We start from the raw sequence: 27,356 nt of genomic DNA on the forward strand, positions 1-27,356 counted from the left end.
TTTCCTTTTAATAAATGCTGCACTTATTAAGATGAGGATGGTTTTGTTGGGGAATTAATGACTGTCAGGATCTAACACTCTCAAACCATGTATTGCACAGGCAGACTGAGTAATGTATCCTCCATCCTGCTCCAGCTCCATGCCCCAGCATCAGGAAAATGCCCTGCATCAAGATGACAAGTTTCCATTTTCTACATCAGCATTGCCATAGTTGATGATAATTGGCATAGTTATTTTGTTGTTGACCACTAGATACTGCATTATGATTGCCCGCGCTCATTTCACAAAGAACCCTTGCAGCAAACAGGTGTAGAGGCCTTTCAGCCCATAGATTTAGGCGGGTGATTTGAATCTCAGTCCCAGAACTGGGAGATTATAATCCGCTACACTACCCAGTTCAAAAACAAACTTCACCGATAGAATGTTGTGAGCTGGTGACCAGTGCAGCGAGGTGACGTATTATGAGGATGATTAAAAATGTTTGTTTTGATTAAGTATTTCACTAGAGGTTGGTGGCAGAAGTGATGGATTTGGAATTGGTGGAAGTAGAAACAAAGAAAATCAGATATTGGAGAGGCTCCTGTGCGAGTTATCCGGGAGACTGCCGTCAATTGTGGTGCGGCAGTAATCTTGCCACTGGGAAGGAAAATTACAAAAGTAGAGCAGAACTGCCCTACATAGGTGCTTGCTCCAAATTTATATACATTGTACAGCAAGTTCAAAGTTAAATTTGAGGATGCTGACATGGGGTTGCATTCTGTCGGGGAGGCTCTTTTCTTCACCCAATAATGAATGTACTTGCACTTCCAATGTCGCCGTTCATACGTCCACTTGTCGATTTTGCTGTGAACTCATTAGCATGTATTACATTGAGATTGACCAGCATTGGTATACCTAAAACACAATGGGTGGGATTTTCAATTTTCTTTGGCTAAGTATCAACTAAGGTGGGAAAAGCGTTGTGTAGCCTTGAGCTCCACTGCCAGTTTTTCCCGCCATATCATTTGACACTTGGGGCGCTATTTAATGGTAAAATTTCTAAGTTAATTTGTGATGGGTTTTTCAGGGAATTGAGCTGGCGAGTTCCCCAGCGCTATCAAACAGCGCATTCGGCCCTGGCGAGTTTCTCAACGGTTTAGCCTACACTTAGAACTTTTTTCAGCACTGGGAAGCTGAACTCCGAGTTCAGGCCGGAATTTTGAAAGGGTGCCCCAATCTCTAAGTGAGTTTGTACCCCCCACCTGTGGGCAATGTTACTCCTCACACACATGGGCACTACCCCTCCCCACCCTCCCTGAGGACACCCTGGGGGCTCCCAATTCTGGCCCCATACACCCCCTTGCAAGCCCCACCCTCCAGGACTCCCACCATCACGCGCCCCCTCCCCCCCCCCCCCCCACCACAAACTCTCGGAGGCCCCTACTTATCTGCCATTCACCCCCACCCGTCAACCACGCCCTCTGGCAAACTCCAACCCATGCAGGAACCGCCACATTCTCTCCCCCCATGGCCACGGGTCACACTGGGTGGATCTGCAAGCAGACCAGGGGCACAGTGTCCGCAGTACCGATTGGATGTGGGGTTGTTGGCAGATGAGGAGGTGTGCGAGTGAGTCAAGGCAGCCATCCGGGGGTATGTGGAGCTAAAGGATACGGGGGAGGTCACAGCTACCAATCTGCGGGAGGTACTCGAGATGGTGTTTAGGGGGAAGTTTATTTCAATTCGGGCGCATAGGGAGAAAGCGGAGCGGGCGGAGATGGTAAGGCTGGTCGATGAGAACAAAGTTATTCGGAGGTCCCAGAAGCAGGGTTGTTGAAGGAGAGACAGAGGCTCCAGATGGAGTTTGGATCAGTGTCCACAGGGAAGGTAGTTAGGCAACTATGCAGGGTCAGAGGGGCAGTATATGAATACAGTGAGAAGTCGAGAAGGATGCTAGTCCATCAGTTAAGGAAGCAAAAGGCGGCGAGGGGGATTGGCAGAGTAAATGACGAGATGGGAAGGGTGGTATTGGATCTGGAGGGGGTGAGTGGGGCATTCAAAAACTCCACTCGCTTTTCCGTTGACGAATAGGCGAGCAGAATAACCCTCTTGCCCCCTGCCATCTGTTCCAGCAGCTCTCTTCTCGCCCCACTCCTAGTTCATGGATCCATCGACCAGCCACACCAGAGGAGTAACATCTCCAGGTACTCCTACTCCTCTTTCCACCAAATGCCTTGCCCTCCGGACGGGGAATAGACCTGTTATGGGCTATGTTTTAGAGAACACCAAAGTGTATCATGGAGTTCACCTGACCCATGACTTTTAATAGATTGTGGTTATGGGGAGCACAAGGGCCTACTTTACAGGCGTGATGCAACAGAGAGCTAAAGTACTTTTAAAACAAAACCATGTTTATTTATGAATCCAATTAACACTTTATAAACCCACAATCAACATCTTAACAACTATCAACATCAATAATCCCCACAGATCCAATATTCTATAAGTAACCCTTCATAACTTTCCTAACAACATCCATAAGACCAAAAGACCCTGTTCACAGAAAGACAGCAGGTTTAAATTCTCTACAGAAACAGGTATTACTTTGAAATTCTCAAATGATCTGGTGACAGTTTTTATATTGCAAAGGGAGATTAATGCACCTTCTTGCTGTTACGGCAGCTTCTTCAACTCTCAAAATGAATCTAAAAACACACAGACACACACCAGCTTTTTTGCTGAAAGCGCAAGTAAAAGCAGCGTCACAGCTCAGTTCCACCCACACACTTACATCACTGCAGCTATTTGATAAACACCCATTTCTTAAAGGTACTCTCACATGACAGACCAGAAAATACCGCCTTGACCCAGAGCCAACAAATGTGCTACCGCTCATTCCATGTCCGCCACCGGAGGTCCGCACCCTTTTTTTTAAAAGGACATTTTATCCCAAACATACACAATATAAACAGTCCAACAAGACATAATTAACAGTTTGTACACTTTTTTCCCCTTTTAATCCCTCCCCTCCCCAACGTGATGAACAGTTCCTCAAATAAAGTCATGAATGGTCTCCACCACACTGCAAAGCCCTCTTCTGACCCACTAGAATGAACTTAATGGGCGAGATTCTCCACTCCCACGCCGGTTGGGAGAATTGCCTGGGCCGCCGAAATTTCCGGGGCCGCCGGTCCGACGCCCTCCCGCGATTCTCCCGAGCGGCGGGAACGGGCCAGTCGAGCTTCGCGGGCCGCAGGCCGGAGAATTGCCGGAGATACCCAAAATGGCGATTCTCCGGCACCCCGCGATTCTGAGGCCCGGATGGGCTGAGCGGCCAGGCCAAAACGGCGGGTTCCCCCCAGCGCCGTCCACACCTGGTCGCTACAGTCGTGGGCGGTGCATGAACGCTGGGGGGCGGCCTGTTGGGGGGGCGAGGGGGGATCCTGCACCGGGGGGTACCTTAAATGTGGGGTGGCCCGCGATCGGTGCCCACCGATCGTTGGGCCGTCCTCTCTGAAGGAGGACCTCCTTCCTTCCGCCGCCCCACAAGATCCGTCCCCCATCTTCTTGCGGGGCGGATGTGGACAGGCGCCGGCCAACCCGCGCATGCGCGGATGACGTCCGTTATGCGGCGCCGGCCGCGTCATCTAATCGGCGCCGCTTTTACGCGGCGACAAGGCCTCGCGCGGGTAGATGACGTGGCCCCGATACTTGCCCATTGTCAGGGCCTGAATCGGTCGCGACCGGAGCCGTTCCGCGCCGTTGTGAACCTCGACGGCGTTCACGACGGCGCGGCCACTTCGGAGTGGGGGTGGAGAATCACGCCCAATGTTCTCCAGCTGGAGAAAGTCACACAGGTCCCCCAGACAATCCGCCACCCTCGGTGACGTATCCGATCTCCAATTCAAAATGATTTTTCACCGAGCGATCAGAGAGGCAAAAGCCACGACATCGGCCCCTTTTCCCTCCAGCAGCTCCAGCTCCTCTGATAGCCCCAAAGATTGCCACCATCGGCTCCGGCTTAGCCTCGGCCCCCCATTATCCTGGATAATGTCCCGAATACCAACTTCTCGCAGCCCCAAAACATGTGAGCATGATGCACCAGGCCCTTCCCGCACTTGTCACAACCATCTGTCACCCCCTCGAAGAAACATTCATCCTAGCCTGAGACATGTGCACCCTGTGCATTACTTTGAACTGAATTAAACTCATTCTTGCACATGATGTGGAGATGCCGGCGCTGGACTGGGGTGAGCATAGTAAGAAGTCTTACAACACCAGGTTAAAGTCCAACAGGTTTGTTTCAAACACTAGCTTTTGGAGCACTGCTCCTTCCTCAGGTGAATGAAGAGGTATGTTCCAGAAACATATATATAGACAAATTCAAAGATGCAAGACAATGCTTAGAATGTGAGCATTTGCAGGTGATTAAGTCTTTACAGATCCAGAGATAGGGGTAACCCCAGGTTAAAGAGGTGTGAATTGTCTCAAGCCAGGGCAGTTGGTAGGATTTTGCAAGCCCAGGCCAGATGGTGGGGGATGAATGTAATGCGATATGAATCCCAGGTCCTGGTTGAGGCTGCGCTCATGTGTGCGGAACTTGGCTATAAGTTTCTGCTCGGCGATTCTGCACTGTCGCGCGTCCTGAAGGCCGCCTTGGAGAACGCTTACCCGGAGATCAGAGGCTGAATGCCCTTGGCTGCTGAAGTGTACCCCGACTGGAAGGGAACATTCCTGCCTTGTGATTGTCGCGCGATGTCCATTCATTCGTTGTTGCAGCGTCTGCATGGTCTCGTCAATGTACCACGCCTCGGGACATCCTTTCCTGCAGCGTATGAGGTAGACAACATTGGCCGAGTCGCACAGTATGCACCGCGTACCTGGTGGGTGGTGTTCTCGCGTGTAATGGTGGTATCCATGTCTATGATCTGGCACGTCTTGCAGAGATTGCCATTGCAGGGATGTGTGGTGTCGTGGTCGCTGTTCTGAAGGCTGGGTAGTTTGCTGCAAACAATGATTTGTTTGAGGTTGCGCGGTTATTTGAAGGCAAGTAGTGGGGGTGTGGGGATGACCTTGGCAAGATGTTCATCTTCATCGATGATCTGTTGAAGGCTGCGAAGAAGATGTCATAGTTTCTCCGCTCCGGGAAAGTACTGGACGATGAATGGTACTCTGTCGGTTGTGTCGAGTGTTTGTCTTCTGAGGAGGTCGGTGGGGTTTTTTGCTGTGGCGCGTTGGAACTGTCGATCGATGAGTCGAGCGCCATATCCCGTTCGTACAAGGGCATCTTTCAGCGTCTGTACATGTCTTATGCTCCTCCTCGACTGAGCAGATTCTGTGTATACGGAGGGCTGGTCCATAGGGGATGGCTTCTTTAATGTGTTTAGGGTGGAAGCTGGAGAAGTGGAGTATCGTGAGGTTATCCGTGGGCTTGCGGTAAAGCGAAGTGCTGAGGTGACCGTCCTTGATGGAGATGAGTGTGTCCAAGAATGCAACTGATTTTGTAGAATAGTCCATGGTGAGTCTGATGGTGGGAAGGGCCTTATTGATGTCATCATGTAGTCGTTTCAGTGATTCTTCGCCGTGGGTCATAAGAAAAAAAATGTCATCGATGTATCTGGTGTATAATGTCGGTTGAAGGTCCTGTGCGGTGAGGAGGTCTTGTTCAAAATTGCGCATGAAGATGTTGGCATATTGAGGTGCGAATTTGGTCCCCATGGCTGTTCCGTGCGTCTGGATGAAGAACTTGTTGTCGAAGGTGAAGATGTTGTGATCCAGAATGAAGCGGATGAGTTGCAGAATTGCATCTGGAGATTGGTAGTTGTCGGTGTTGAGTACTGAGGCTGTTGCAGCAATGCCGTCGTCATGGGGGATGCTGGTGTAGAGTGCCGAGACGTCCATTGTGACGAGGAATGTTCCTGGTTCAACTGGCCCATGGGTGCTGAGCTTCTGTAGGAAGTCCGTCATGTCGCGACAGAAGCTGGGCGTACCTTGCACGATGGGTTTCAAGATGCCCTTGATGTAGACAGAGAGGTTCTCACACAGGGTCCCACTGCCTGAAACGATAGGACGGCCTGCTGTGTTGGCCTTGTGTATTTTCGGGAGGCATATTCTTGCACAGGAAGAGGTTGAGTTCACTTGCCGCATCGCCTCACACAACAGTCCCCATCTTATCTCCCTCCCCAACTCCTCACTCCCCCCCCCCCCCCCCCCCCAACCCCACCCATCAACGTCGCACCGTCTCCACCTTCACAGCCCAGTAATAATACATCAGGTTCGGAGTGGCACCCCCCCCCCCCCCCCCCCCCCCCCCCATTCTGCCTCTGCCTTTGTAGCAGAGCCCTCTTCACCCTCAGTACCTTCCCTGCTCATATGAACTCCAAAATCATTGCTTCCACCCTCAGGGAAAAAAACCTCAGGGAGAAAGATCGCGAGGGTCTGAAAGACAAGCAGGAACCTTGGCAACACATTCAACTTTACCACATGCACTCTCCCTGCCAATTACAAGTGCAAAGTGCCCACCTCTTGAAATTACCTTAACATCTTCCACTCACCCTGTCAAGTTCCATCTGTGCATCGTGGCCCACTCATGCGTTACCAAATATCTGAACCGCTCAGGGCACCCTCTTTATAGAGTGCCCCAATCTAAGCATAAGAAAAATAAGAAAAAGGGTTGCTCCCATGAACACGGGGGAACCCCCCATCCAGCAAATGCCGCCTCCACCAATATGGGGAACCGCCGTCTCCCTCATGGACCTCCCCATCAGAAGGCTTCCCTCACCTTGGACTTCCCCATGGCACTCCCTGGGCATGACTCTCTCCCCTTGGGGGTCAGAACTTACCTGTGCGCCCCTGGCAGGTTCTGCTAACCAGCTCCCCCTTTGTCAAAAGCTGTTGGAATCCATACTGATATGATGTCATGATAGCAGAGGGGATGATCTAATGTGGGGGGGTTAATAGAGCAGGGAAGCCCGCCAGTGATATAACCATTCATGGCGGGAACCCTATTACATCATTAGCGGGGTGCAGGGACAATCGTTACATGAAATCCGAACAGCGTGAAAGCGTTTGGGGACTTCCGTTAGATTCTCTGTCCCCCACCGTCATTCCCTCCCACCGAAAACAGGGATGGAAAATTCTCCCCGCAACCAAGTGTAACTAATGATGAGTTAGAGGAAATTTACCTACTGCTTCAGAATAGTGGAAGTGCTTTACTTTGGAAAGTGCAGCCTGAGGACCTTTGAGAAGTGTGTGTTTCAATTGCAGACTTGGGAAATTTTTATTTTACTTCTTACCTGGTTGGTTGGGAAAGCTACAAAAGTTCCTTCGATATGCTTCCTGGAGTGCTACAATTTCCCTTAAGAGCAGAACCTTTACCTTTTCCCCCCATCCAAATTCTCAGTTCAAAAAGGCTTGAAATTTCAGGGAGGCATCTCCAGCTTCTTTGAATGCACAAGATCATTGACTGGAACATCATTTAAAAAATGGTATTGAAGGGACTCATCAACTTAACAGTGACATATTCTCATCTGATTACATGTCTAATTTTGAACTGTTGACTTAGTTAATCGCCCCATCTTCACATTCACATAGTGGTAACATTTCAAAAGTACAGTATGTACTCTAAAGAGGTTGGTTAGCTCAGTTGGTGGGACGGCTGGTTTGTGATGCTGAGCCATACCAACTGCCGTACTGGCTGAGGTTATTTATGAGGGCCCAGCCTTCTCAACGTTGCCCCTCACCTGAGGTGTGTTGACCCTCAGGTTAAATCACCACCAGTCCGCTCTCTCCCAAAAGGGAAAGCAGCCAATGGTCCTCTGGGGCTATGGAGACTTTCATTTCAATTGGTTTTAAAGTGCTTTCGATCAACGCAAGGTTGTGAAAAGTGCTAAATAAATGCAGGTTTTTCTTTATTTTATTCTACTGCTTCTTGCAGGTGCAACCTCCAGACAAACATTTAGTGAGATAGTCAGCTAATTATGTGGTCCCAAAGGCCGATGAGACTGAAATGGCTCAATTCACATTGCGTCCCAGTTCTGAGAGAGAACTATTATTCCTGACTTGTGACCGCTCTCCAAATACCGACGTCCAGCCCACGATGATGCCCACCACGGACAGGGCCAAAATATCCAGCCCACTGATTTTCCTATTCATATGTTTTGTCCTTCCGTCTTATTTATATCAATATTTAAAAAAAATAAAAAAAATTCTGATGATTTTCTGCCTGCTGCAATTTTTACACTTCAATGGATCAGCTTCCTCACTTATTGGCAATTGAAACAAACTTTAATTAATTTTGTCTGGTCAGCTTGAAATATTTTTAAGAAAGCAGGTGCATACATTGCTCGAAATGCAGGATTAGAAAAGGGAATCGGGAGTCACTGAAGACCTGACTGCAATATCTTAACAGAACTAACTGTGCAGCATTTATTAATGCATGATTTATCCTGTGTTAAGAAATTGCAATTCAGGTTATTTTTATATATAGTGTCTTTTTTTTTTACATTTCTGCTCCCATCCTGCATTTTTACTTTTCATTATTACATGTGATATTTGATATATGTGGGGTGGGATTCTCCATCCCGCCAGACATGTTTTATGGCACAGTGCACCCCCACCGTCAACGGGATCCTCCTCCCGGCAGCTGCCCAATGGGGTTTCAATTGTGGCTACCCCCATGCCGTCAGGAAATCCGTGGGCTTGAGTGCGCTGCCGGCGAAGCGGAGAATCCTGCCAATGGAGAATCGTGCCCATGGTATTTGCTTATTGTTCATTGAATCCTAGATTATTCCCCAATGGGAGTAAAGTTTAGTAAGTATACTCCAAAGATCCTCTGGTACTGCTTTCTTTATTCTTTGAAAGATTACTCTAGAGAGTCAAGAAATAAAATTATCCAGTTGTTACTGCACAAATTTGAATGTTTATTCAGACATAACAATCTTTTAAACTTTGTTCAACTAAACATCTTTTAAAATATTACTGTCATGCTTAGCTTCATGCAGTATCAGCAGAATTAATAAAAATAATAAATTCCTGCCGAAATAGATGTGGAATAAATGCTGATTTTTTTCCCCGTACATTGGCCCAAATATTTGGCCATAAATCAGCAGCAGGATTCTCCGACCCCCCGCCGGGTCGGAGAATCCCCGGGGGGCGGCGGGAATCCTGCCCTGCCGCCCCGAAGCCGGAGTGGGGCTGTTGACGGCGGAGTGGTTGGCGCCGACTCTCCCGCTGGCGTGGGGACTTAGTCCGCGGAAAGGAGAACCCCGCCCCAGTTGCGCAGAGGTGAGAGAATTCCCGACTCTGTGAACCCAAGTTGTAAAAGTGTCTGCCTGGTCTTGTAATTTTATAATAATAATCTTTTTATTGTCACGAGTAGGCTTACATTAACACTGCAATGAAGTTACTGTGAAAAGCCTGTGTCGCCACATTCCAGCGCCTGTTCGGATACACAGAAGGCGAATTCAGAATTCTCAGCTGGTATATGAATTGAACCCGCGCTGCTGGCCTTGTTCTGCATCACAACCCAGCTGTCTAGCCCACTGAGCTAAAACAGTCCCTTAGTCTGGGTCGGGAGTGGAAGGGTGGGGGTTGTGGGGGGTGGTGGTGACTGAGGGTTGTGGGCTAGATTAACAGTCAGGACGGGCAAAGAAGTCAGGACTTCAGAAAGAAGTGAGGGGTTGGAGGCAGGCCTGGCACTGGTTTGGCAATTCACAGATAAAAAGCATGCCTTCTGAAAGGCCTACTTGAGAGATTGTTCATCAATGGTAATCTTCCTGAGCCTCGAGGAGATGTCATTGCCTTATCAGGTGAGTATCAAGGCTGAAAATGTCCAACTGTTCGTTGACCCTGGAACAGATGGTCCATACGGGCTTTCCCTGTGGAAAGATTGTGATTGATCCTGCCTATTCAAAGTGCTACTGGCCCACTGAAAGTATGGAATAAAAACAAACTATTGAGAAAACTCGCAGGTCTGGCAGCATATGTGAAAAGAGAAACAGAGTTAACGGGCTGGATTCTCCATTTCTGAGAGGAAGTGTTGACGTCGGTGCAGGATTCGTGGAGTTCCATGATGGCAAAACTGACACCGCACCTGGACTGAATCAGCACTGTTAAGGGGCAAGCACCAGCACCATGAGGAACACGATTCCAATGAGAAACGGTGCCGTATTCGCCGGTTTCGCGATTGACACTCAGGAGGCTGACAAGCTGCAGCCCCATATACACACTTCACTCCCCACACACACCATCCCAGCCAACAAGATGGCAGCTAGGAGAGTGGCACCCCGTTTCACGGACATGGAGCTGGAGACCCTCCTGGACCTGGTGGAGGAGAGACAGGCCACCCTGTCCCTCGCCCGGGAAGGAGGCTGCCAACCGACGCCATTACAGCAGGATTTAGATTGTCTGGAGACTTGGGCGGAGAGATGGCAGATGGAGTTTAATCCGGACAAATGTGAGGTAATGCATTTTGGAAGGGCTAATGCAGGTAGGGAATATACAGTGAATGGTAGAACCCTCAAGAGTATTGAAAGTCAAAGAGATCTAGGAGTACAGGTCCACAGGTCATTGAAAGGGGCAACACAGGTGGAGAAGGTAGTCAAGAAGGCATACGGCATGCTTGCCTTCATTGGCCGGGGCATTGAGTATAAGAATTGGCAAGTCATGTTGCAGCTGTATAGAACCTTAGTTAGGCCACACTTGGAGTATAGTGTTCAATTCTGGTCGCCACACTACCAGAAGGATGTGGAGGCTTTAGAGAGGGTGCAGAAGAGATTTACCAGAATGTTGCCTGGTATGGAGGGCATTAGCTATGAGGAGCGGTTGAATAAACTCGGTTTGTTCTCACTGGAACGAAGGAGGTTGAGGGGCGACCTGATAGAGGTATACAAAATTATGAGGGGCATAGTCAGAGTGGATAGTCAGAGGCTTTTCCCCAGGGTAGAGGGGTCAATTACTAGGGGGCATAGGTTTAAGGTGAGAGGGGCAAGGTTTAGAGTAGATGTACGAGGCAAGTTTTTTACGCAGAGGGTAGTGGGTGCCTGGAACTCGCTACAGGAGGAGGTGGTGGAAGCAGGGACGATAGTGACATTTAAGGGGCATCTTGACAAATACATGAATAGGATGGGAATAGAGGGATACGGACCCAGGAAGTGTAGAAGATTGTAGTTTAGTCGGGCAGTATGGTCGGCACGGGCTTGGAGGGCCGAAGGGCCTGTTCCTGTGCTGTACATTTCTTTGTTCTTTGTTTGTTCTTTGTTGTGCCTGGGCGCAGGTGGCAGAGGTGGTCAGTGCCACTAGCAACACAGTCCGGACTGGCCAGCAGTGCTGGATAAAACTGCACAACCTCCTCACGGCGGCCAGGGTGAGTAGGCAGCACTGTGCCCAAGTACTCACCCCGTCCCACATGACCTCCCCCCCCCCCCCCCCCCCCCCACCAACAATCTGGAGGGTGGCCGAACTCCCACCCTGCAACACATGCCGGCATCCATACCGGCTGCCGTGGCCGGATGCCCTGGCCACTGAGGCCACCAGCTACAAACCCCTGGGCTGCATGCATTGGACTGTCTAACACTGCATTTTCTGTAAAAATAAAATCATCATTCAGAATGTAATGTTTCTTAAGGTTCGTCAATATCAGATCTTTTTGCTTTATCAATTTCTTTTGCCTTTGACCAAGTTATCAGATATTAATCTTTTTGATGGAGACTATTATCCCATTATCTAGCTCACAGTGAATCTGAACTAATATCAGGAATAAATTTAGATGAAGAAACAAAAAGATTTGAGAGTGTTCATTCACTGAACATTGAGTTGAGGTGAAGCGATTATTAGCAAAGCTGCAATTTTGATCAGTGATATCAAATTTACTTCTCAGTAAGATAACCATGGATTCAAACCCTATTCCAGGACTTGGGCTCACAGTTCATGTTGACATTTCAGCGCAGCACTATGGAAGTCAACTCTACATGAAAGATGGCACCTCAGTATGCAGAACAATACAGCATTATTATGAAAGGTCCCATGCCTGCATTTGAAGAAGTTAGGGAAATCTTCTTTGTACCCAGGTTAATATTATACTCTACCAACAAAAGGTTGTTAACTGGAGTCTTTGCTATTTGTGGGATCCTGCTATATGAAAATTGGCTTAGCTTTCAGCACATATGAAGCACTGGAGGACATCAGCAAGGTGTTGTTATGGGAAGGTCATGCTGTACAAATTTGATTGAATGATTTGAGGAAGTGACAAGGAATATTGATGGGGGCAGTGCAGTGGATGTTGTCTGCATGGATTTTAGTAAGGCATTTGACAAGGTCCCACACATGGCAGATTGGTCAAAAAAGTAAATGTCCATGGGATATAGGGTAATGTGGCAAATTGGATCCAAAGTTGGCATAGTAACAGGAAACAAAGGGTAATGGCCATTGGCTGCCCTTGCAAATGGAAAGCTGTTTGAAGTGTTGCGCAGGGCTCGGTGTTGGGAACCATGTTGTTTGATTTATATATTGACAATTTGGACTTGATCATGAGGAGCACAATTGGGAAATTTATAGACGACACAAAAATTGGTCATGTAGTGGATAGTGTGAAGCAGGGTCTTTCAAAATGTTTTGCACAGGACCCACTTTTGTCAACTAACCAATCTTAGGGATCCACGCCGGCCGAACTTTGGGACATATGCCACGTTCACATATCCAGTCTATCCTGAGTCAAGGCAGTTTGGGACACTTTCGTTTTCTTGCCCCAGGCAAGGGACGGAAACAAAAAATCATCTAGTTTGTCTGTTCCCAATCATTATTCTGTAGTAGCCTTATGTATAGTTTTATGTTATTACCAGTGCAAAAACTGCTATGAAGGAATATCCAAAAACACTAGCCTATGATGGACTACTTACAGTTAATCTCAGTAGTGAAAGTTCTACAAAATTTCCCCATGACTTCCAATGGTAATCAAACGTGAGGAGATCTGTTCATTTCCACATCCCTAGCAATTTGTGAGAAGCCATAGGAGCATTTCTTTTGTGAAGGTCGAAAGATTGCACAGCCAGATATTAAAAAACTCATGAAAAGTTATGAAATATTTACAAATTAATACTTTTTAAAAATGCAGTGTCTTACCTTCCTTATTTCAATGCCCAAACCGTTATCCTTCATGCCACCATTCCAAAAGAGTTAAGCATAAAAGTGAGATTTAGAGGGCCACTTTCAAGTTAACATGCACCTGCAGCCCTTATCATTCTATGAAGTGGAGGTCGCAGATTTGAAATGGAATGTCATTAAAGAGTTTCTGGGTTCCACTTCTGGTATTGTTCATAGTGCTGAAGGCCAGTACTTTAGTTTAGGTCAAAATAAATCACCAGGTAAATTGATTCCGGTGGCAGGAACTGACTCCCCACACTGAGCAGTTGCAACAAGTCAGGAGTGGGGCAGTGAGCGAGGCATCGCACAGCCAGCATAAGACATTCATTACACATGGTTAAGTAAGTGAGCTTAGCGACTATCCTTTGCTTCTATATTTTCCCCATCTCTTTTGTCACAGTTCTGTCTCTCACTCACTCTCACTAGATTGTTCAAGGGATAGGACTGTGTGTCCGTGAACCTGAATCCCCCACACTTCCTGCATTAATCGAAGTGCAGACCGTGACTCTTAACCCTTCTGACACCCACCCTTGACCCACCCTAGCGTTGCGACTAGCATTTTGATAAACCCTGGTGTAGAGGATAGCTGTAAGCTCCAAAAGGTTTGGTGAAGGTTTTGAGGAAAATAGCAGATGGAGTTAAACTCTGATAAGTGTGAGGTAATGCATTCAGGGAGGTCAAACAGTAAAAGGGAATACACCATAAACAGGAGTAAACTGTAAGGTAGATGAAGTGAAAGACCTTGGTGTGCAAGTGCACAGGTCCTTAAAGGTAGCAGTACAGGTAGATAAGGGTGTAAAGTTGGCATATGGAATGCTCCCCTTCGTTGGCAGAGGTATAGAATACAAAAGTAGGGATTATAATGATGGAACTGTACAAGACACTGGTGAGGCCACAATTGGAGTATTGTGTGCAGTTATGGTCACCGCATTATAAGAACGAAGTAATTGCTCTGGAGACGGTGCAGAGATTTACTCAAATATTGCCAGCTAAGAAGAGAAATTAGAGAGATTGGGGTATTTTCCTTGGGACAGAGAAGGATGAGGGGTGATATGATTGGGATATACAAATTGTGAGGGGTAGAGATAGAGTATACAGGAGGACTCTGTTTCCCTTGACAGAGAGTTCAAAAACCTGGGGTCATAGATTCCTGCTAAGTGGCAGATGGATTAGAGGGAACAGAAGGAAAAAATGTTCACGCAGAGGGTGGTGGGTGTCGGGAATTTGCTGCCTGATTGGTGATGGAGGCACAGACCCTAAACTTTAAAAAAAAAAAGTACCTGGACCTGCACCTTGAGTGCTGTGAGCTGTAGAGCTGTGGGCTGTGTGAGGCAAGATGGGATTATAAAGGGCACCTGGGTGGCATTGGGACGGCATGGACAAGTTGGGCCGAATGGCCCCCTCTGGGCTGTATCATTTCTATGCTACATGGTTCAAAAAGGGAAAAGGTGTGGGGTGGCGTTGTTAGTAAAGAATAAAACCTGTCCAATAGTGGGAGAGGATATTGGCTCGAAAAATCTATATGCAGAATCAATCTGGGTAGAGCTAAGAAGCAACAAGGGATGGAAAACATTAGTGGGGGTTGTTTACAGGGCTCCTAAAGTATTATCAAGGTAGGGGTACGGTAGATAACAGTGACCATAACATGATATAATCCTTCATTAGGGTGGACGGTGAAGAAGTCTCATCCAAAACTAGGGTCGTAACAAACTATGAAGGTTTGACGCATGAGTTTGCTAAAACATTTTGACTAACTCCACTTAAAAGCATGATGGTGGGTAGGCATTGGCTAATATTTAAGGAAAGAATGTATGCAATGCAACAGTTGCACATTCCTTTCTGGCACAAAAACACAACAAGAAAAGCAGTCCAACCATGGCTAACAATAGTAAGTTGAGAATAGTATTCGATCCAAAGATGAGTCATATAAGGTTGCGAGAAAATATAGCAAGCCTGAGGATTGAGAGCAGTTCAGAATTCAACCGAGGACCAAGAAATTGATTAAGAGGGGAAAAATAAAGTATGAGAGCAAACTTGCAAATAACATAAAAGCGGACTGTTAACGCTGCTCTAAGTGTGTAAAAAGAAAGATTAGTGAAGACCTTTATATGGATTGTAGTCCAAAACTGGAGAATTTATAATACAGGACAAGGAAATGGCAGAGCGATTAGAAAGCTACTTTAGAACAAAGAAGAATACATAAACCTACTGGAATCTCTTGAGGTTATAACTAGCAGGATAGATAAGGGAGAACCAGTGGATATGGTGTATTTGGATTTTCAGAACGCTTTTGATGAGGTCCCATATAAATAACATGCAACATTAAAGCACCTGGGTTTGGGTGTAATGCATTGACATGGATTGTGAATTGGTTAGGAGACAGGAAACAGAGTAGGAATAAATGGGTCCTTTTCAGAGTGGCAGGTAGTGGCGACTAGTGGGTACTACAGGGATCAGTGCTTGGGCCTTAGCTGTTCACAATACATATCAATGATAGTATGTGATATGAATAAAAAGTCATATTTCCAAGTTTGCTGATGGCACAAAACCTGGTGGGAATGTGAGTGGTGAGGAGGATGTTAAGAGCCATCAAGATGATTTAGACAAATTGAGAGAGTGTGCATATAAGGCAGATGCAGTATAACATGGATGAGTGTGAAGTATGTACTTTGGTAGGAAAAACAGAATGGCAGGGTATTATTCAAATAGTGATAAATTTTGAAATATTGTTGTACAAAGGGATCAGGGTATCCTTCCTGCAAGGAAGCATGCAGGTGCAGCAAGCAGTTAAGAAGGCAAATTGTATGTTGGCCTTCAGTGCAAGAGGACTTGAGTACAAGAGCAAGGATGTCTTACTGCAGTTGTACAAATCCTTGGTGAGACCACGTCTGGAGTATTGTGTGCAGTTTGCATTTTCTCCCCATGTCTGCATGGGCTTCCTTTGAGTGCTCCAGTCGACTCGCGCAGTCCAAAGATGCGGAGGTTAGGTGGATTGCCCATGTTAAATTTCTTCTTAGTGTCCAAAGATGTGCAGGTTAGGTGGTGTTATGGAGTTCCATGGATAAGGCAGGGCAATGGGCCTAGGTAGGCTGCTCATTCTGAGGGTCGGTGCAGACTTGTTGGGCCGAATGGCTGCCTTCTGCACTGTAGGAATTCTATGGTTCAATGATTCTATTCTACCAATATTGTGACAACCTCTGACTTTGTAGTTCCCTGCTGTGGTCACCAGGTGGTAACATGGGTCAGATTTGGAGAGTATTTTAATTTTCCCTTTTTTCTTAATTAACTGTAATTTGTAGTTTTCATATTTAAAGTTAAAGAATACAAAGAGAATTACAGTAACAAAATGAAATGTAACAATTGCATTGTTCTTTGTGTCCTTTAATGCCTGCACTGAAGTTTTTTGAAGGTGTTAGACTGTCTCAAAGGACTGGCCTTCAGTTAACACTTTTTATCCCATGACACTTTCAATCACATCTATGAATGCACAGTGTGCAGATTTTTCTGGAATGCAAGCTATAGGTTGAAGTTTAAGAGGGTATGTCCCTTTTACCGTTTGAGAATTTGAGAATTTATTTGCTTTTTCCAAAGACTTTAAATAAACTGGAGGTGAAGGTTGAATTGTCAAACTTTTACTTCAAGTATCTGATCTAATACTTCAAGTACTTATCTGATATTGAAGTCTTCTGAAGTCACAGCTGGACTAAAGCAATACACAAAAAGTAAGAGCTGCAGAAAAATAAATGTGTTTTTGTTGGTGATTAGAAAATAAACTAGAAATTGGTGGTGGAGAGTTATTTTTAACCAGTCTTCACTTTTGATTGTATAGGTTTTAAAAATCTGAAACACTTTTGAGGCTAATCAAGTTTTTAAATATATAATGGGCGGAATTCTCCCCCCCACGCCGGGTGGGAGAATCGCCCGGGCGCCGGCCGAGTTCCGCCACGCCGCCCCAGCACCCGCACGCGATTCTCCCACCCCCCCAAACCAGCGCGGCGAGAATCACGGCTGGCCGCTGGGAAAATCGGCGCTCGCCGTTTGTAACGGGTGAGCGGCGATTCTCCGGCCCGAATGGGGCGAGCGGCCTGCCCAACACGACAGGTTCCCGCCGGTGCCGTCCACACCTGGTCGCTGCCGGCGGGAACAGCGTGGGAACGCTGGGGGTGGCCTGTGGGGGGGAGGGGGGTTCCTGCACCGGGGGGGTGCTCAAAAGGGGTCTTCTGGTCCATGATCGGTGCCCACCGATTGGCGGGCCGGCCTCTCTGAAGGAGGACCTCCTTACCTCCGCCGTCCCGCAAAATCTATCCGACATCTTCTTGCGGGGCGGCCGCGGGGAGGACGGCAACCGCGCATGCGCGGGGAGGACGGCAACCGCGCATGCGCGGGTTGACGCCGGTCAATCTGCGCATGCGCGGGTGATGTCATTTACGCGGCACTGGCCGCGTCATTTACACGGCGCCAAGGCCCGGCGCGCGTAAATGGCGCGTTGCCGCTCCTAGCCCCCCGGGGACGGGAGAATAGGGGACTGGGAGCGGCCTCCGACGCCGGAGTGAAATACTCCGGTTTTCACTCCGGCGTCGGGACTTAGTCTCCTGATGGGAGAATTGCGCCCAATAAACTTGTGAATTACATAACTATTATCTTTTATCCTTTATGAGGGAATCTTTTGTTTGATTGCGGCAACCTTTGTTTATTAAAAATTGTATAAGTCAGCAAGTTAACTCTGGGTGCCCATCAGGATGCATCTCACAATATCAAGCACCCTCAACCCATGATTATCTGGCAATTTTAATGAGCATAAAATTTACACATGTATAGTTGAAGGCCAGTACATAATCATAGGAACTCGCTGACAATAGGCAAAGTGATAATGTGCAATAAAATATGGTGCGGAGATTGATGGTCCTAAAAGGTAAATAACAGTGTGGGTTCTGATTCTCCTGGATCTTCTTCCTATAAAAAGATGTTAAAATGTGTTCTTTCGCTATTACTGCCAGATCCTAACTACCTCCAATTCTCCAAAATTCCTTTGTGAGACCTGCTAATCTCAGGATTTCTTATCTCAAACCTATTTCACTCCCTCCAACCCTAGAGTCTATCATCTCTCCTCCATCTCCAATCCATCCTGAAGAAAAATCATAGTGCTCTCTAATCCCATAACCGCCTCTTAAATTGTGCCCTGTGCTCTATAGATTTTAGGATCACTCTTCCAGCAGATCCAAGCTTGCCATCATATTACTGTACCCTCCTCTCCAATGATCTAGGACCCCAAGGAACGCCTCCCATCTGCTTCCGGTCTCTGGGATCCCACTTCAAAGCACTGCTACATCCTGCAGTCTTGGAGTCGCTGTCCAAGGTCATACTTGAGCAATGCCACAGGATATCTATTATGTAACATTCCATCATTATACAAATTGTAATTCAGAGAATAAGGTCATTCTCATATCTGACTCTGATGTCTTCGTATCTTTTTTTCTCTGCCTTTGTGTGCTTTATGTCTCTCTACTGCCTCACTACTAATTATGCTTTATTTCAGCTCTTTTCTGCTTTTCTGTCTCCCTTTATTCCTTTTAGAAGTTTTGTAGGTAGCATAACGTGGTTGAATGAGAAAAACACACCAATGGCTGCCAACTGCATTTTTGGTGGGAGTTGTGTTCATCAAAGCTCCCTTCCCATCCCTCTCCAGTCATTCATAGTCCCTCTCCCTCCATTCTTTTCTCAGTTACTCCCACAGGAACGTGTCATGAAAAGTGTAAACTCTTCCCTCTCTCGCACTTTCCCTCTTCCTCTTCCCTCCCCCATTTCTTTCTTTCTTGTTTCCTTCAAAAGGTTTGGTTTGTCTTCAAACTTCAACCCTATTAAAATATTTGAATGTGTTTCTTTCTATTTTCACCTTTTCCCTTTTGTCTCTATTGTCTTCTAGCTCAAAGATATTTGCAAATACCACTGACCTTTTCTGCCAAGAAAATTAATAGCTTCAAAATTCAACTGATCATTGAAAAAAAAAGATTAGATGAAGAAAGTTCAGTTTCTTTTTTCCCCTCTTTAAGTCCCTTTGCCACTTGTGTGTGTGTGTCTCTCTCTCTCTCTCTCTCTTTCTCTCTCTCTCTCTCCCTCTCCCTCTCCCTCTCCTCCCTCTGCCTCTCACATTCACTCGTCAAGTACAGAAAAAAAAGCAATTGGAGCACTGCCCTTTGTTTCTCTCTTTCTCTATTTCACTCCAGCATTGTATAGTATAAGGGTCCGGCACATAGAGGGTTAACATTGGATTGAGTAGAATACCACCCACAGAGTGATGCAAGAGAACGCATGACCCACACCATGGATCAGGGTGAAGTTGGATAGAGCTAAGTGTAGAAACAAGCATGAACATAGCTTCTAGCTTGGATCTTGACTGTACCAATGGCCGGGAATCTCCGATCACGCGCCATGTCGGAGAATCGCCGGGGGGCGCATGAGAATCGCGCCACGCAAGGCCACCGATTCTCCGGTCACCGGAGAATCGGCGACAATCATGCCGGTGCGGTTGCCGCGGCGCCGGTCGGGGGCCTTTGAAAGCCCTCCCACCCCCCCGGCAATTCTCCGCGCTCGACGGGCCGAGTACCCGACGAGTCCAGCCAGCATGCGTTACGTATGGTCCCACCCGGTGGGACCTCAGAATTCTGCCTGCGGGGGCCTTCCTGTGGGGAGGGGGGGAGATGATTCTGGGTGGGGCCTCCACGATGGCCAGGCCCGCGATCGGGGTGTACCAATCGGCGGGTGGGCTAATTCCAGGGGGAGGGGGCAATGTTCCTTCGCGCTGGACCCCTGTCGGCTCCGCCATACTGCCCGGGGTCCGGCGCAGAGACGGCAACCCACATGCATTCACGGACCAGCGCCGGCCGTGTCTCGCCGGCTTTCGAGAGCACAGCACTCCAGCGCCGAACTAGCCCCCTAGGAAGGGGTGAATGCCTGGGCCTGGAGGCCCGTTGATGCCGGTGTCGCTCGTGCCGGTTTTGACGCCAGTGTAAACACTTAGCCGGGGTTTTGGAGAATCCCAGCCATGATTTCTAGTAGTTAATAAATTCTTTCTGTATTGCTGTACCAAAGACAATAGGTACCTTAATAAGACCCTCCAAACTATATCTGACACCTTACAATATGGTGGCAGTGAATGGGACAGCTCAAAACTTGCAGAGACTCGAGAAGAAAATTAAAACCCTGAAAAACTGAAGGGAAAATCAAAGAAGCATTCTGACTGTGATGAAAAGCTCAAGAGTGAAGGTGCAGAAGGAACTTGCCAGAGAAAAGCTCCAAAAAAATACTGGGATGATGAGGACAGAAAATAAATTACTTCCTGCAGCAGAAGGCTCCATTGAATTCCATGGAAATTCAACTTCAATACCCAGAGCACGTACAACCAGCAAACCTAGCAGGGGTATGCTAAAAATGTAAACTTCCTGGACAAGTCCTGAACAAAGTTAAATACAGCAATGGTCAGAAATTGTGTTTAATTCACAATCTGAGGAACCCAATTCCCAAGTTGCTGCTTTAACACATGGCAGTGGAGCTTGCTCTGAACGAATAAGCAAAAACAGTTATTATTTAAAAATTAATTGCGACTGAGTGGGCAGCTTAAAAAACCCAGCAGTATCCAGGATTCAATGCTTCCAAGAACTAAGAACAGTGTGCTAAACCTGGAAACCTCTAACCCATTGATCCAGGCAGCCACTGTTGAAAATTTCAAACACTGAAATCACAAATGTTATTATGGTGCAAAATTGTACAGTGGCACCATCTTGCATTTTTGGAAACCCCTTAAAGCTGAACCTGCAATTAAAAGTTTTAACCATGAATCAGAAATCCATTCTTCCAGATTAATTTGGACTTATTCACGGCTCAGATCAATAATTAAATAAGTAATATTGAAGGAAGATATTCCTAAGATATGTGATTGCTCCAGGTCTGGATTAAAAAGTCAGAAACTGCTTTATTTGGTAGGCCTGATAGCCGATGACACAAAGAATCAATGAATCATCTGTAAAATTTGCTGAAGTTTGAAAATCATTTGATGCATATTTTCTCGGAAATAACAAATCCTTTACAGGGTTAAATTTAATAAACCTGTCCAGCAGCCACGAGAACTTGTTGACTCCTTCATTACTTAATTGTAAAGTTACCATAGTCCCAGATGACCAGAGGCTGCTTTCCCCTTTGAGAGGGAGAGCTGACTGGTGGTGATTTACCCTGAGGATTACCACGCCTCAGGCAAGGGACAAGGTTGAGAAGGCCGGGGCCTTCATTAATAACCTCAGCTGGTATGGGGATTGAACTCATGCTGTTCTGTATTAAAAACCAGCTGTCCAGCCAACTGAGCTAAACCACTGTCCAGCTAATGAAACAGCACAGGAAAGAGAAGACCTCAGACTCAGTGAAGCAATACGCTACCTGCCCAGTAGAGCGACCATGCCAGCGCTATGGAATAAAGTACCCCAAAAGGTGTGATCAATGTCTGGAAATTTCAATCCGATGCTTTCAATGTAACTGAAAAGAACACTTTGTGAAGCTGTGTAAAGCTAACACATCAAAATATTGGGAAGACCTCAAGCGGATTTACAAGGTTGAGCCAGGACACCAAGGGGACACATAACCGTGCTTCTTGGGTGAGGTAAAAAATCCTGGATTTTAATCCTGGAATGCAGACATCTCACAAACATTAAATTGGATACAAGAGCCATTGTTATGATCCTATTGGGTAACGAACCGTGGCTGTGAGACATCTGGCTATGAACAGTAAACACAACACTTTATGGGCATGGGGAGATCTGACTTCCTATCACAGGCATGATCCTGGATATGTTAAGATATGGCGGCAAACAAATCTTGGAACTGATGTACGCCACCCGGAAGCAGCTTTTTTCTCTCCTGAGCAGTGATACCGGTGTAGCCCTGAATATTCTCAAAATACCAGAAGATGTCAGTACAACCATTGTTATAAATTATACGGAACTGCAAGTTCCTGAGAGCTCCAACAAGGAAGATTCTCTTGACTGTGACTTCAACTCAAATGGTCTTCTCTCTTTGCAGAGCTGGTTTGTCCACTTTCGTTACAGATGCCGGAAACGTCTCATTGGTTTGACCAGTCAACCGCTCAGATGGTTATCACGGCTCCTTGAGTAGATGACAGTCAAGAGAGGAACAAACCACAGGACGATGCCCAACCTCTAGTTCCAATATCAGTTGAAAAGATAAACCCCGAGACCACCGAGCAGGTTCGGCAATTCACAGCCAGCATGACAGTGCCACAAACAATGCTGGAACTGAGTAAGAGCCATCCATTGATGACAACACACAGCCAAAAGCAAAGGTGAGCTTAATACCAAGTCACACCCTCATAACAGGAAGAAGCATCTTCTGCCCCAACATGCATCACGGCGAGCCGCACGAAGGAAGAGGAGAAAAACCCAGAGTTTGTGCACCCCATACAGTGTGGGAGAAACTAACCACCATCTATCACTACAATTGAGGAATTGACAAAGGCTAGAAAAAGAGGATGAAAAAATACCCAGGTACCAGAACAACCGGCAATTCAACAAAGTTCACATGCATCAACAAAGCCTGCCATTCCTCCAATAGTCATTTGAACAAGATATGAATTGGTTATAAGGCCACCAGATTGCCTGAATCTAAAGACTTGAGGGAAGGGGGGGATGGTGGATGGGGTAGTAATAATGATGTAATACAGTATGTAGGTAATCTGGGATAACTTGTAAAGACTAGAGAACGTGTTTTATAAAGGTCTGGCACGTAAAGTGTTGACGTGGGACCGAGTACAGTAACTCCTACACAGTGATGTAAGAGAATACATGAACCACACCTAGGGGTCAGTGTAGTGTTGGACAGAGCCGTGGGTAGAAGCAAAAGTGAATATAGCTCCTAGCTTCGACCTTTAATCTACTTCTCCTTAGAGTTTCTAGTAATTAATAAATACTTGCTACTAACTAATTAAGATTATGAATACCTTAATAAGACCTACCAAACTATGCCCAACATCTTACAAAACATTGGTCATAATTTTGATTTTCGGTGGCAGTGCAAAATCACTTTGTTACACATTGTTATTAATCTCTCCTGATTTTAATTTCTATTAACTTCCAGTAACCCCTCCCCGTTACTTACATTTGGTCTCCTGATCTTCATCTGCCTGTTGCTCTGCGCCCTATTACATAGAGTCATAGAAATATGGGGCGAGATTCTACCGAATCCCCGAGATGGCCCGACGCTGGTGTAAAAAACGGTGGGAACCACTCCGGCGTCATGCCGACCGGAAATTGCGGAATCCTCCGCACTTCCGGGGGCTAGGCCGGCGCCGGAGGGGTTGGCGCCACCCCAGCAGGCGCCGAAGGTCCGGCGCGAGTTAGTGTATGCGCAGAACCGCCGGTGTGGTTCCACGCATGCGCAGACCGGCCGGCGTATTCTAGCGCATGCACAGGAGTGAGTCTTCCCCGCGCTGGCAATGGCGGAACCCAACAGGGGTCAGCGCGGAAGGAAGGAGTACCCCCACGGCACAGGCCCGCCCGCATCGGTGGGCCTGTGCCGTGCGGGCACCGTTTAAATCAACCTCCTTGTTACTGAGAAAAAGGATGCTGGCTGAAAAGATTTTCAGCGAGTACTTTGAATGGTTCTTGTAGACCTGTAAATCAGCTGCAGGCTGAGTAATATACTCTCAAACATAAAATAGCAGCTGTATTTCTCACACCGTGTGGTAGCTTTAACATTGAAAATACATATTGTAGCAATTCCTTCAGGAATAGCAGGTATTGGAAGTGCATATAATGTGTGTTTAATGAAATGTATGTCTTGTTTACTGAATGTGATGCATAATATAAATGGATATGTGCAATATTAAAAGTTTTACAAAGGGCAGTTGAGAAGTATGTATAGGTTGGGGATTAAAAATTAGATAAAGGATCTGAATACATTAGTGGACAAAATGCAGCCCTTTAAATAGTTCACATACAGAAGCAAAATATTTCTTATCATAAAAATCAACCGCTAAATAAAAATAACTATCATTTAAAAATAACACATCTAAAATAATTAGCATGTGTAGCATTATGTGTTGGGGACAGAATTGCACAATTTAGTACCATAATATTTTAAAATTGTATTTTTGATCTCACATACTTCATTAACTGGGCTGAATATGAAGAAACATTATCTACTTATTATGCGCTGATTTTTGTTTTGCTAGTTTGTTGTTAGAATCTATCCAATTACATGCAGGTAATATGTTACAAATGAACATTGATGGGTGTAGTACTGATGGCAAAGAAGTTCCAAAGGATTTTTCATTAATGTATTATTTGACTGTGCTAAACTGTAATGAATATTTTCTCATTCATTAGTGGTCAAATTAAAAATTACCATCTTGATACCTGATTTCTTTTCCCTTGTAGTCTTCATTAAAGCGACGAGGAAGTAAAGATCTGCAAAAAACTGAAAAGAAATCCCAACAGGTCACTCATGAGGTATTGTGATTATGCTTTGACATTGAACAGTTTCACAACCATCAGCAATATATATGTTTATACTATATAAAGTAATCTATAGCGATAATAGAAAACATTTATTTGTAAAATCGAATCATCGCACTTTGTATGAAATTATTGTCAGAGGGAGATTGATTGAAATATGCGAATGTGAAATATACATTAGCAATATCAATAAAAGTTTTTATATTTTTGACAGTAGTATGTCAATTTTTCAAGGGACTTTTGAAGACTAGTTGCTGTGTGATTACAGGCACTATTTGTAACAGAAACTAAAAGATGCAATATTTTATATTTTCTAAAGGATTAATTGTTGAAATTTGTGTTTACAAAACATAAGGGGGCATATAGTAGCACTGAAAAATTGCAGCGCTGATCTTATTGTCTCATTCACCGCTCAATAGGTCTACTGGTATTTCTAGATGACCTTGGAATTGGGCAGCCAGAGTGACTAAGTGGTTCAAGCTGAAACCACATTAGGCATGTAGATGGGGGTTGCATGATGTACCATATATAGGAACTCAATACAATGTTCCAGTCCTAATGAGCAGAATGTGTGCAGCACACACTGTACCCATTAGCACTAGAGCAACCTAACTAATATTCCTTAAAGGGGTCGCTGCAGAGTGATCACAGCTCAGAAAAATGGCACCATTAAGTTTTAAAGATATTTGTGAGTTGGAAAGAGCATTAAAGCCTACATAAATATTTCCCATTGACTGTTGGTCCCTCATGTACTCACATTCATCACTTCCCCCCCAACACACTTCCCATGATTGCCTCTCCTGTTGTGATTTCACTTCCAGCTCAGTTCTGGGGAGAAGTTACCGAATTTCGACTAAGCTGTTTTTGAGTGTTGATTCAACAATTGCACCTCTCTATTTCAAATGAAGTCCAAGCATTAAAATGGCTCAGACCTGACATGAGGACATGAAGTGGGTGACACAGTCAGTGCCCACCGTAGACTTCACCAAAGTAAACAGCAGCATCATGAAGTTATAAATTTATTACAATGTCCTTTGCTTTGAATCTCTTCCAGCCCATATTTTTAGATGTCTTTCACTGCTTAATGTCAGCAGTGGCAGTGTAAATTCAGCATTAAGCACAGGATGTATGATCAAAATTGCCAACATCAATTAAAGCGACGAGGAAGTAAAGATCCTCTAACCTATGCACCTTTGGTTGGGCATGAGGTCATCTCAGCAGTCTCACCAAAAGCCAACAAGATGCATATTTCCAGATTTTGGGCAATTAACATCCATTAATTAGCATGCAACCTTTTGGAAAATGTTAAGGGAGTGCAGATTCCCTTTCAATGTTCTTTTTTATTAATTCATCACATGTGGGCATAGCTGGCATGGTAAGGTATTATTGCCCATCACCAATTGCTCTCGGGAAGGTGGCGGTGAACTATCTTCTTGGACCGCTGCAGTCGTTCAGGTGCAGATCTACGCACAGTGCTATTAGGAAGGGAACTCAAGGATTTTGACCCAGCAACAGTGAAGGAATGGCAATATATTTTCAAGTCAGAATGGTGTGTGACTTGGAGAGGAGCTTGATGGTGATGGTGTTCCCAAACATCTGCTGCCCTTGTCCTTCTAGGTTTTAGAAGTCATGGGTTTGGAAGATGTTGTTGGACTGGCCTTGATAAGTTGCATCTTGTATATTATACACTCTGCTGCAACTGTGCCTTGCTGACAAAGGGAAATGTTTAACGCGGTGGATCGTATGCCAGTCAAACTGGCTGCTTTTTCATAGATGATGTTGAATTTCTTGGGTGTTGTTAGAGCAGCACTCATACAGGCAACTGGAGAATATTACATCACACTCCTGACTTGTACCTTATAGATGATGGATGGGCTTTGGGGAGTCAGGAGGTAAATTATTTACCATATGATTCCCAGCCTCTTTTGTAGTTTTATAGCCAGTATTTGTATGGCTGGCTCAGTTAATTTTCTGGTCAGTGGTAATTCCCAGGGTATTGATGGAGGAAATTTAGCTTTGATAATGCTATTGAATGTGAAGGGATGATGGTTAGATTTCCTCTTGTTGGAGATGATTATTGGCTGGCATTTGTGTGGCAGAAATATGACTTGCCACTTCGCATCCCAAGTCCAAATATTCTCCAGGTCTTTTCTGCATGTGGGCACAAACTGCTTCACATTCAGAGGAGTTGTGAATGGTTCTGAACTCTCTGCAATCATCAGCAAACATTCTTATTTTTGATGTTACGATGGAAGAAAGACCATTCATGAAGTAGCTGAGGATGGTTGGGTTTGAGGATCTCTTGCAGCTGAGGTGATTGACTTACAACAATGACAACAATCTTCCTTTTTGCTAGGTAATGCTCCAACCACGAGTGAGTTTTTCCGTAGAATCCCTACTGTGCAGAAGGAAACCATTCGGCCCATTGAGTCTGCACTGCCCCTCTGAAAGAATACTCTACCTAGGCCCACACCCCCGCCCTATCCCCGTACCCCCACGCATTTAACACGCCCATTCACCTCACCTGCCCATCTTTGGGCTGTGAGAGGAAACCGGAGCACCTGGAGGAAACCCATGCAGACACAGGAAGAACGTGCAACTCCATACAGTCAACCAAAACTGGAATCAAACAAGAGTCCCTGGCACTGTGAGGCAGCAGTGCTAACCATTGTGCCACCGTGCTGCCCTTATTCCCTTTATTATACCCTTTTTCCCACTCCC

The 27,356-nt window shown here is 45.9% G+C and overlaps 1 protein-coding gene across 1 annotated transcript in view; it reads left to right on the plus strand.

Moving 5' to 3' along the window:
• Positions 1 to 27,356, plus strand: part of LOC140410731 (microtubule cross-linking factor 3) — a 71,978-nt gene that overhangs the window by 20,313 nt on the left and 24,309 nt on the right. The window contains exon 5 of the mRNA XM_072499238.1: positions 24,558 to 24,629. Within this exon, the coding sequence (XP_072355339.1) occupies positions 24,558 to 24,629 (72 nt within the window). The remainder of the gene's footprint in view (positions 1 to 24,557; positions 24,630 to 27,356) is intronic.

This window comes from Scyliorhinus torazame, chromosome 4 (genome assembly GCF_047496885.1).
Source record: "Scyliorhinus torazame isolate Kashiwa2021f chromosome 4, sScyTor2.1, whole genome shotgun sequence".
Taxonomy (NCBI): Eukaryota; Metazoa; Chordata; class Chondrichthyes; order Carcharhiniformes; family Scyliorhinidae; genus Scyliorhinus; species Scyliorhinus torazame.